The sequence below is a fragment of the Raphanus sativus genome, unplaced genomic scaffold (genome assembly GCF_000801105.2).
Source record: "Raphanus sativus cultivar WK10039 unplaced genomic scaffold, ASM80110v3 Scaffold0173, whole genome shotgun sequence".
NCBI classification, from domain to species: Eukaryota; Viridiplantae; Streptophyta; class Magnoliopsida; order Brassicales; family Brassicaceae; genus Raphanus; species Raphanus sativus.
Window position 1 is genome coordinate 1 of NW_026615493.1, and position 12,089 is coordinate 12,089.

Consider the following 12,089-nt stretch of genomic DNA (forward strand, 5'->3'; position numbering starts at 1 on the left):
TATCTTTATGAGTTTAAGAAGATTTTCCTAAATATGTATTAACTATTCATGGATTTTAGTTTAGAAAGACCTTCCTAAATAAATAAAAAAATTACACTCTCACATACTTTTTCTTTTTCCATTTACATTCTAACATATTTTGAACTTGACACATACCTTTACCATGTATTTTAGAGTGATTTACACTAAAAAGCTCAAAAAGCTCTTCTAACTAAACAAACCAGGTTAACATCATTGAAAAGTGCAGACAAGTGTGTAAGATTAGACAACAAAAAGAAAGGATGTAAATATGTTACGAGTCAATAACATTAAAATATAAGATAGCGTTAACTAGCAGCTGTATAATGAATGAGTTTGCAAGAGAAGACAACAAAAAGAAAGGATGTAATGACTAAGAATCTCCCAACATATGTTGTTTTCAAAATGTTAATCCTCCTCCATATCAGACTTGGTAACATATATATATATATATATATGTAAAACATTGAGAAAAGCAGCTATCTGTTACTAATTGTCTCACATCTTTCCAGCTCCCAAACAAAAATAAGAATCAAGATTAATCAAGTCTCACCTGTTGGAAGAAACTCTCCTCCTTACCTTATGAGTCTTCTTCCCGAGAAACAGATATGAACACTGATCCTGGTTGCATTCACTAGCTGATTGTAGCTTCACCATTGACTAAGCTGCCTCTATCTTCGTCGTTACTTTTCTTTGGCATGTCACCAGATGCAACTTTTGATGATGCTCCACGGTCCTTGGATGAAGTATTTACATATTTCCTTGGTGAACCCTTGTCCTTGGTAGAATCACTCGTCGGAGGTGGTGGTTTCTGACCGTCTTTGCCTGTCTCTGATTCCGGAAGTAAAGCTCGTACACTAAGCCGAAGCTGACCTTTTTCGTTCACCTGCATTACCAATGTTTCTTGGTTCAAACAACTCATTTCCAATTTAGTTATAATGTCTCTTTGAGTTAGAGAGACGCAAAGAACTCACTGACCTCTATTAGTTTGACATCAATGTGGTCTCCTATTTTATAGGCCTGATTGGACAAGAATAATGGGGGATGAGTGCAAGTCAAAGCCTAAATAGAAGATGAAACTTCAAGAAGAAAGTAAGGGATCAATGGGTTACGCTCACATCCTCTGGTTTCGCTAGCCATTCAGCACTCAGCTCACTGATATGGCAAAGTCCTTCTCTGCCAGGTGCAATCTCTACAAAGGCACCATAAGGCGCCATTGATTTGATTTCACAATTCCTGATAAAAAAGAAAGGTGAGATCCAAATCCATGAAAGATGAAGACAGGTATTGGATAATAAGACATACCTGTAAATATCACCAACAGCTGGAACCATTGTCAAGCCACTGATAATGGCTTTCGCCCTCTCCAGACTCGCCACATTGTTTGCCATAATTTTCACCTTGACAAAGAAAAATGATGAAAAAGCTGTGATGATGAAAACAACCATAACGTACAAAAACAATGAAAAGCAAAGTCATGTAGATCTCACAATTCCATCATCTTGCATATCAATGGCTTCAACTCCGGATTCTTCAATGATACTCTTTACTTTCTTCCCACCAGAACCAATAAGGGAGTATACTTTGCTTGGATGGACCTGCAGCTCATGAAAAGCTAAAAATCTTTAGTTCAGGGGGCAATAAGGCGTTAGACTGAGTAATTCTTGGGAAGCCACAAACCTTCATAACATGTATCAAAGGAGCATATTTTGAGAGACTCAACGTAGGAGGCGGTGAGCACTTGGCCATTTCAGCTACACAGACAGAATAAAAATTGGTAAATTACATCTTAAATGGCATACATTTTTCCGGGATAAACTCCTTACCAAGAATATGGCGACGTCCAGCTTTTGCCTGTATCAGAGCTTTTTCCATTATCTGTAAAGTGATTCCTCCTACCTAGTCCATGATTAAAGAAAAGAAAAACACAAGATGTTACCAACAGGAGCCGATTAAAAGTTATTTTGGCAGTCTAGATTGAGAAACGGATAATAACCTTAATGTCCATCTGAAACGCAGTAACACCATCTTCATTTCCAGCAACCTAATAAATCAAAAACTTTAGCATTCAAGTCAATGCAAGGACTTTGAAGAGAATCCTAATATTTTCTGACCTTGAAGTCCATATCACCGGATGCATCTTCAGCTCCAGTGATGTCAGAAAGGATAAGAGGAGATCCATCACCGCCAAATTCTTCTGTATCCCAAACCATTCCCATTGCTATGCCAGCAACAGAGCATTTGACTGGAACACCAGCGTCTTGCAAAGCCAAGCAACCGCCACAAACAGATGCCATGCTGTTATAATTTCAGATCGATATAAGTAGCAAGTAAACGAATCAATTATTCAGACAAACTACAGCCAGAGAAAGAACAAAAAAAAAAGCTGACCTTGAAGAACCATTGCTTTCAAGTATTGTACTCTCAACACGTATTGTGTAAGGAAAATCATCATCACTTGGTAATATGGTCTCCAATGCTCGCTCTGCTAGTGTCCCATGGCCTATTTCTCTTCTACTGGGTGCTCCAATTCTTCCAACTTCACCAACAGACGATGGAGGGAAAGTGTACTGAGACATCAAAGGGAGTATCTTAGAAAATCTCTTTTAGCGCAACAAGAAACTGAAAGGATTAGGAGACTAAGCATTGAAAATTCCCAAAAAATGTTTCTGTTAGATGTTATAGATTGTGTCAAAAAACCTTAAAAGTACTCTGTAAATAATTATAACCAGAGTGAAAAGAAGATCAAATATTGAAGAGACCTGAAGATAAAACCTCTTGTATTCATCAGAACCCTCAAGGTTGTCAATTCTTTGCGCCATTTGTTTATCACCAAGAGTAACAACTGCCAGTGCCTGAAATAATCATATACAAAAATGTTCCTTACCAACTAACTTCCTTGACATACATTATAGGCAATGAGACAAAAAAAATCAAAATATGAAATAGCCACACAGGAAGTCCCCTGAAGACAACATCCCTCTTTTACCTGTGTTTCACCACGTGTGAAAAGAGAGCTGCCATGTGCCCTTGGAAGCAGGCCACATCTAGAGTCAATTGGCCTAATCCCATCCGGAGTTCGACCATCACTTCTTTTACCTCCCTGTGGATGGAGAAAGATGTAAAATGGAATCAACAAAACAAGTTTCCAAAAAAAAAGTGATTCGTTACTGCAGTGTACAATGTTAGTAAGGAAGACTCCTATCAAACATATATACCTCAACAATTCGTCTACGCAGGAGCTTTGACGATACTTCTTTGAAGACCAGCTTCACGTCTACTTCTGAAAATAGCTACACAAGGGCAATTCACTTGTTTGTTAGCATGCAACCAAAAAAAAATGAATAAGATAAAAGCTCAGTTTCAAGCTACCATATCGAAAAAGGTTAAAGAGACTCACTAAAGGAATAGGCTTCCTAGGGATGGGCCTTATGTGAACATCACCTTGGTCAACCTCACCTTCAGGAACAACTTCCTCATCCTCGTCTTCATCCTCCAATAACTCCGGTTGCGCTTCTGTTGTTCCAAACGCTACCTCATCAACGACATATCCCTTCTCAGTCAGTATTGTCAAGACCTTTTCTTCCAGGGACGATATTGCTTTCCTTCTCGGTATTTTGCCCTTAATCTGTAGCGCTTTGCTCAGTTCCTCACCAGCAAGTTCCTGTGTACAGAAACCAATTGTTTTTGAACACTGCAAAACCCCATTCTTGCAAAACAGCAACAGAAACAACATACTTTCACATGCTTGTATAGGTCAGGAGGTGGTAATCTTATAGCGTCAACCATTTTGGCCTTCCCATGTTTCTTTGCCAAAGCTTCAATAGCAGTGCATGTAGCTTGTACTGCATCCTGGTATATAAATATAAAAGCCTCGGATTAAGTACTAATCCAGATTTTAGAAAACTGAAATAATCTTAATTAGAAAATGAAATACCTGTCCAATTTTAACAGCTTGGAGCAGCATTTCCTCAGGAAGAAAATTACTATATCCCTGCAATTCCCAGGTATTTGCAGTGAGCAAGGGATGAGTCAAAGATAAAACAGAACAGGAGAAAATGTGCAAACTCGGGTATAGATTGAACTTGACCTCTATAGTTAAAATTGCAGTATCTGTTCCAGCTAGAAACAAATCTAGCTGTGATTCTTCCATCTCCTTCACGGTCGGATTGACGATAAACTCGCCCCCAATAAGACCAACTCTAACTCCTGCAATTGCCTTTGCGTTCGGTACTTCTGAAAGAGCTCTGTGGTATATGTTCATTACAAAGCCACCATGTCAATGTCGCCAACAACAACAAAAAAAAAGCTGGACTAATAAAAAACGGAAACGAGATGACCATACATACACAGCTATTCCAGCAGATGTAACAGCCAAAGCATCAGGTGCGTGTAACCCGTCATAGCTCAAAACCTGAGACCACAAACAAGTCAACGAGTCAATTACAACCGAGACACAGTCCAATGAAATCATTACATTCATATCTTCCTATATAGTTAAGTTAATGATAAACAAAGCAAATCTTTTTCTCATAAAAAAACACAAAACAAGAGAAACCATCATACCCAGGAGAGTATCTGAGTTTCGTTGTAGAAACCTTTGGGCATAGTGGGGCGTAGAGGTCTATCAATCAACCTACAAATCAGAACCTGCAAAAAACACCAATAGTAGATACATGTTAACAAGGATGAAAAAGATATAGGAAACTGACCAATATTTAGCATTAGTTAATAGAATAACCTCGTGATCTTTGGTTTTCCCTTCTCGCTTAAAGAATCCACCACTGTACACATAAGAAGAAGCTCCGTTTAGTCTATGGATCTTTGGTTTTCTTGTAGTAAGAAGAGAGTCAAAGATTACAAAGAATTGAATGAAAAAACGCGTACCTAGTTCGACCAACAGCTGAGAAGCGTTCCTGATAGTGAACATAAAGGGGAAGAAAATCTGAGGGCTCACTAGGGACATCAGCTACACAAACTGATGTGCAGACAATCTACAAACAGTGACAAGAATATTATAAAATGGACGAAAAATAGTGAAAAGAGTATTAAAGTTTCTTCGGGATTTGAATGAAGCAGACTTACAGTTTCTCCATCTGTTACCGTAACTGAAGAACTTGCTTGTCTCCCCATCAGACCAGTCTCAACTAAAATCTACACAGTAACGAAAAAAAAGAAGAGCTTTAGGCTTCACTATGGGAAAGAAAGTAACAAAGTTCAACACATACATCAAAAGCATCGACCTTTAACGGTCTCAAACACTACAAAGTCTATCCCTTTACATAAACCAATCATCTCTGATTCAAAAGGTTACAGCCTTTTGAAGAGACAGAGAGACTTTACCTCTCTGTTTCCGAAAGGGATTTTGACAGAAATGTGGTTAGGAAAAGACAGAGCTCCTCCAGAATCACCGTTCTCGGAAACATCTGGCCTAACTAGAGCTCTGACACTAAATCTACTCGCGCCAGTTCTCGCGGAGAGGAGAGAGCGCGAGCAGAGTTTTCCTCCGCCGGAGTGGAAATTCCGGGAACGGCAAAGCTTGCTCCGGCGAATAGGCCAGAGGTGTGGAGTACTGTGAAGCGCGTTACTTGGACTCGTCAGCATCCTCTTCTTCTTCTTCTTCTTCTTCACACCAGAGAGAGAGAGAGAGAGAGAAGAAAGAGAGAGACTTTATCCGTTCTTTTGCAGACGCGGGAGCTGTCTCTGTTACTGTGTTCTTCTGTCGTGGCGATTAGCGAGTCTTGTGTCCGGATTTTAAACCAGACCGGTCACCGTACCAAATTGATTTTAAAATTAATTTTAACCGGGTTTATACCGGTCCGGTCTAAATGCCATAGTTGATTTTCTTTTTAGTAGTTTGTGCTGGAACAGGCAAGTTAATTGTGGTCACATACTGTTGCAACTTGCAGCCAAGTAACACACTGGTAACTTAGTTCTATTTTCGAATCCGATTCGGTTCGGATATTTCGATTTTAGATATTTAGGAAGAATAAGGATACTATCCACATGGCATATGAACACATTGAATCTAACTTTCCTATCAATAGAATCTATAATCTTGAAAAATAAAAGTACTAATCATTTTTTTTCCCATCCCATGTTTGTTATGAATCTCATGGAGACTCAATCACTCTCTCGTCTCTCCCTCCCCACCTCATGCTGCTCCCTGTTATCTCGGTGAGCCCTTAACACCTGAAGACGCTGAATACGTTGAGGAATCGTACCGTCGAACCGCATGTTCCGAGGATCTTCAGAGTAAGCTACATAGTAAGCCAACACACACGCTTGTAGCCACGCCAAACCTACCCTTCCCTGAAAAAATAAAACCACACAACATAAAGCTACATTGTCTAATCAAAGTCATTTTGATTCTTTTATATTTCGTCTTACCACAAAATATCCAATAACGAAAGCGTAGAGCGTCACTTCAAAGGCATAGTCCTTGTGGATCAGCAACATCCATATCCCTGCGGTCAACGAAGAGACTGCTCCAACAGAAACAGCACTTAGGAAGCACAAGGAGCTAGTGAGATCCGAATCAATCACTTTCTCTAACCCATTGTTACTTCTGAACTTCTTCCACGTATCACTCGAAGCCTCCACGAACCCTTTGTCGTAGGTTCCCACGTGTACAAAGCCCCATCTGTTTCCACATGTAACCAGCTTGTTGGCAAGTGTGGAGAAGCAGTCAGCACCTGTATACATGACCTCGTCGCTGCTCCCTGACATTAGATTAACGCTTCTGATGGATCCTCTGATGAGTACGATGATCGGAACAAGCGTCGAGCCAATGCAGATGCTCCCTATCAAGTGTTTCACTGTGACGTGTAACGCACTCCAAGCATCCATATCCTCTCCGTATGCAAAGTTTACGTATCTCGCTCGCGAAATAGCAACTTGTTGTGCATTCTTGAGAGCTTGCATGGTCCATGCTAAGCTTATCAAGATTACGGATATGAACAAGAGATCTAGACTTGTTCTAGTGGAAGTTGCTCCTCCTATGCCAGTCACCAAGAAACAAGAGTAAACCACACTTGTGAAGATTGATAAAGTGGCTACTTCTCTGGTTCTTGCAGGTGGAAAAGCTGTGGCGAGTGATAATATCTTGTCCGTGTATTCAAGCCTCGGAGTGATCCAGCAACCGTAAAGAGACTGAGTAATGGCGAAGAGTACAAATACAGCACCGACCCCTGCATCTACCGCGGAGCCAATGAGAACAAGCAAGATACCGACAGAGCATGTGAGTATTGGACTAAGCCAGAACGTTGCTCTGACTGCTCTTGGTGGAGTGTAGATAAAGATACATTGCCAGGCTAAAGATGCAACTCCCGAGACAGCTACTGATGCTAGTAAAGGAGGATACCATTTCTTGGGGTGGAAATGGTGTGAACTTGCTAAGATGAGACCGCGAATTGTGAGGACTATCACCAAGAGTGAGATTAAGGTCAGTTGTGAGAAGAGGAGACCCTTGAAGAGGTTTCTAAATAGTTTTCCTGCTATTGTTTGTTGTGTTGTGGAAGGTGGTCTACCTTGTTGTTCCTGCAAAAAAAAAAAACAGTTTGGTATGTCATTAATGTGTATCTTTGAAGCTGGTAAATGTGAACTTTATGCAAAAATCACCATGGAGAAACAATAGGAGACAAAACAGCAGATGAGTCAAGGTTTTGTTCTTGAGTCAAAGTCAACGAGAGAGGATAGACACAGAGATCAAAAAGATATAAAAAGATGAAGTTAAATCATAGAGAGGGACAAAGAGAAGCAGAGAAGATACAGAGATCAAGAACAGAGTTAAGTGGTTCTTGATTCAAGAGATATAGAAAGTAGAGAGAGACCTTGAAGGCGATTGGAGAAGGAGGATGAAGAGGAGATCTTGTTCTTGGTTCTTGAATCTGCACGCTAGAGGCATGGTTGTTCCGTGCTGGTGTTGTCATAGCTGCGCTGTATTTGCCAGATGAGTTCCTTGGAATCCAAGTTTCACTTAACCATCTTCATCAATCATCATTCTCTTTGTATAAATATATGTTATATGTGTATATATATACACATACATCTCAGTCAACACTTTAATTATATTTTATCAAATTGATTTAGAATACGCAATACACATACTTTATCTAATTACATTGACTTACTCCACCTTTAAAGTAATCTACACTTATTGTTTTCTTGACGTTTTACTTTAAAACTTTTGAAGTGTCCTCAATTCCTGATTTTATCATTATAAAAATTGAAAACAAAATCTTTTATCTGGTCTTCGTACTCCACAAATTGTGGCAATACGCTATAGAAACTTCATTTGTTAGGTATATATCTTGGTAGAACTGATACATGTAGGTTCATCTTGGCTACCTACTCATAAATTGTAACAAAGCTACGTATTCTAAAGTTAATATATACTTTAAAGTATATAGATATATAGTACTATATAATATACGCTCTAAAATTCCAGTCTACAGTATTGTCTCTGTCAACTGTCGACTTTCTTGAATCCAATCCAAGTCTAGTTTTGACGATGTGTATGATGACAGGCAAAATAGATGTGTAACCTTTGCTCGGTATTGTAAAAACATTTTCTCGTGAAATTACAATCTGATTTATTTATTTACGTATGATGAGATGTCCACATGAAAAAATATTTAAATTATTTTTTGTGGAAAATAATAACATTTGAAAAAACGATTATCCCTGTTTTATTATTTGCTAAAATTTGTCCCTGTTTTAGCTTATTATACATATGGAATCATGAATATAATGGGAGAGTTTTACGTAATGCGTAGCAATAGATGAAATTTTATTGTTTTCACGTAAGAAAACGACTAACGAGTAGACAAAAGAAATGCGTAACAAATACGTTTGTTCAGTTCAACTTCTAGCTACTTTATGTTTTTTCCTTTATGCCTTTTGTTTACCATGCTTTATATGAATTGACAAGACAAGTATAAATAAATAAATTAAATTAAATTTTGATTAATTATTAGAGAAGATATATCATCGTTGATGGTGAGGTTAGTCCAGATGGATTGCTTACTATCCTAGAAAACATACAACTCAATACCTAAACCAAATAGACAAATAAGGTAAAGTGGAATTCGTTATAATTACCAACTCAAACATCCTCACTTGAAAACAATTACGAGTGGATTTCTTTTATTTACCTTATATATAGTACCAATATATATAGTACCTAGATAACTAGATTACATAGTATGAACTATAAACTTATACACCAAAAAATACAACTGGTTTACTGTTTATTTGATATAGTTGCTTTTAATGTGTGAATGGTCTTGTGGTTGTTATTATATTGTAAATATACATGTTTTAATACACTTTCAAATTTGAAAATGAGTTAACAGATATCAGTGTTAAAGAAATTGATAATCAGTATTAATTTTGTAGAAAAAAAATATTTTTCTGTTTATTTTTCTTATGGGCTTTCATTGAAAGAAAGTGTTAAATACAATTTGTTAGGTTTTTCATGTCAATCAGGTCTGACTTAATTGGATTGGGTCAGTCCGGTAGAAATATTTTATCTAGGCCTAGCCCATTATTCTAAACGAGCCGGCTTGAGGCTTCAGATCAGCAATGTGAGTTTCACTATATTTTTACTACTGCGTATTTAATTGGTCCATGTAGTGAAGGTTGAATCGCATTTTCCTACCTTTTCTTGTTTGTTTTGAACATTTTCATTACTTTTTTTTGAGTTTTTCTAGTTTTACCAATTGAGAAAGAAACTTCTAAAATTTTGGATTCTTTTGTTGAGATGGATATATGTAGACTTTCTTACGTGATTAACAATTTTTGTTGTTGCATGGTCAAACGATTGCAGTTAAATATAAAACCCCTAATTAAACACAAACTGCAGGTTCAACACGAGTATATAAACAACTAAGTCCTTGATTAAAGAACATAATAAGTTAAGTCTCACTGCTGCCAAAAAAAAACAAAACAAAACAAAAGTCTTGCCAAGGGCCCTAGGCCATAATACAAAAGGTTTATTTATTAATATAAATAGGACTTCAAATTCGACACTCCCCTTTCACGGGCGCAGTGCATAATTAGAGAGAGATAAATTGCTGTAAAGTATCTCTAACATCCCCTTTAATAGACAATTACACGCGTACATAAGTAGAAAAAATTGTCATAACTAACTAGAGTTTATTTATAATCTTGTCACAATGATAGTAATAATTGAAAAATTGGATGGTGATGTTTTGTGCTCGTGTGTGACATTAGGAAAGATGTTGTCTTTGTTTAGTTCACATGTCCTTTTCAAAACAACATTGCCATTTGTCTTAACAAATGCCAAACATAGTGCCGGCGAATGATGATTAATTTATCTTTAGTACGTAAATTTATATATAGAATTAACTTAACATATATGCATGAATCTGCCTAGCTATTATCTGATCACTACATATATATTTTTATTAGTTTAAATAAATAAAATGAAAAGTATAGAGCTTTAGTCTTTTGGCTCTTTTGTGATGGCGAAGCGTTCATGTGCGGGACACATCAGAGTCACTTGGACAGCTGAAGGAATATTTTCTTTATAAAAAAATCGAAAGAAAATTGTTTTTAAAATCAGTTCCGCCGTATCTTTGGTATGTTTTTTGTCAGCGCCAAACCCATATACCGTTCTTGTTAATGGAATTGGAAAGTTAATAAGTCGACGTTGTCAACCCCAAGAGACCCCCCCCCCCCCCCAATGTTAATTGTATATCAGTTTTATCTTATTGCTGGATAAACCCTACGAACGAGATTTCTTGAAATTTTCTTGTTAACATATAAATGATTTCATAATAAATGTGTGGTGGTGAGACCCCTTACTATATATTATAAAAGTTACCTTGAACGATCAGATTACATATGACAATAGACTCTAAAGTGTTTCTGTTGGACCTAGAGAATACATAACTCTGATCAGACTTCTTTTTTTTTGAACAGGCTATAACCCTAAAAACAATGTATATAGATAGTGATATTATTAATTACGTCATCATCTGAATCTATCATCTCTTACACTACTGAACATTATATACTTGTAACTTGTAAGTATATAGTCCGTACATGTCACAGAGAGGACCACATGACATCTATGGTTTCTGGATGAACATATTTAGAAGCCTTACAAGATTTGGGTATTTCAGGACCACACAGAACTATATGCTAGACTAGGAGACTAGGTTTTTCAAAAAAAAAAAAAGTTAACAACTAGGGCTTCTCCTCTCCTGTTTTTTTCGAAAAAGTGCAGCAGATACAGGTTTCTTCTTCTCTTTTTTGTGAAGCCTCGTCCATTTCATATATATATATATATATATATTTTTTTTTTTTCTATAGTTTATTATAAAAGTTACCGTAACGATCAGATTACATATGACCTGAGGTATCTTCGTTTACCCATTATTATGAAAATAAATATATATATATTATTTGCGAAATTGTTTTTTGCAACAAATTTTTTAAAAGTTAGAACTGGTTAATATAATTTTCATCCTTAATGAACTTTTATATATAATTTAAAACAATTTTTATATTAATATATTAAATCTATCTGTTATACTAGATAAATGAGTATAATTTAATATAATTAATTGGCAAAAAAATATTTTTAAAAGAAAGATAATTGTTATATATATATATATATTATGTTATTATCTGGAAGTAATATTTTCTATTATAAAATTAAAAATAATAAGATAAAAATATTTTACAACTAAATACAAATCAAGCAAAAAATATGTATAGATATATTTTCTAATATATTTTTAATATGTGAATGCTTTCAAAATTTCAATACGATAATAAACTTATATTGATAGATAAAAACTTTGTCATATATAAACAATTTAATGTTTAAAAATATAAATAATAACTTATTATGCTGATTTTTTAATTTAATAAGATATAAATATAGGTATTCGTAAGAAGATTATGCAAAACACCTAGTACATATTAATTAGAAAAGATATATACATATTAATTTACAGAAAAAGATATATACATATAGCTATGGTCACTGTTTTCATTTTCAAACCTCTTGGTGCACACTATACGCTGTTATCTTTTTT

The 12,089-nt window shown here is 36.1% G+C and overlaps 2 protein-coding genes across 2 annotated transcripts; both read right to left on the bottom strand.

Annotated features, from left to right (window-relative positions):
- Positions 1 to 290: 290 nt before the first annotated feature.
- Positions 291 to 5,737, bottom strand: LOC130501360 (polyribonucleotide nucleotidyltransferase 1, chloroplastic-like). Its single transcript, XM_056996263.1, has 23 exons — positions 5,362 to 5,737; positions 5,104 to 5,172; positions 4,906 to 5,012; positions 4,760 to 4,802; positions 4,585 to 4,668; positions 4,368 to 4,432; positions 4,109 to 4,265; positions 3,956 to 4,012; positions 3,757 to 3,870; positions 3,419 to 3,682; positions 3,237 to 3,311; positions 3,008 to 3,121; positions 2,781 to 2,873; positions 2,410 to 2,588; positions 2,133 to 2,316; positions 2,015 to 2,062; positions 1,845 to 1,917; positions 1,699 to 1,772; positions 1,509 to 1,616; positions 1,324 to 1,418; positions 1,137 to 1,254; positions 997 to 1,038; positions 291 to 904 (listed from the first exon to the last, which is right to left on the bottom strand). Exons 1-23 carry the CDS (start codon positions 5,620 to 5,622, stop codon positions 653 to 655), a joined length of 2,676 nt encoding a protein of 891 aa, XP_056852243.1. The 5' UTR covers positions 5,623 to 5,737; the 3' UTR covers positions 291 to 652.
- Positions 5,738 to 5,988: 251 nt separating this feature from the next.
- Positions 5,989 to 8,018, bottom strand: LOC130501357 (uncharacterized). Its single transcript, XM_056996260.1, has 3 exons — positions 7,851 to 8,018; positions 6,409 to 7,557; positions 5,989 to 6,330 (listed from the first exon to the last, which is right to left on the bottom strand). Exons 1-3 carry the CDS (start codon positions 7,947 to 7,949, stop codon positions 6,142 to 6,144), a joined length of 1,437 nt encoding a protein of 478 aa, XP_056852240.1. The 5' UTR covers positions 7,950 to 8,018; the 3' UTR covers positions 5,989 to 6,141.
- Between the last annotated feature and the right edge of the window lie 4,071 nt (positions 8,019 to 12,089).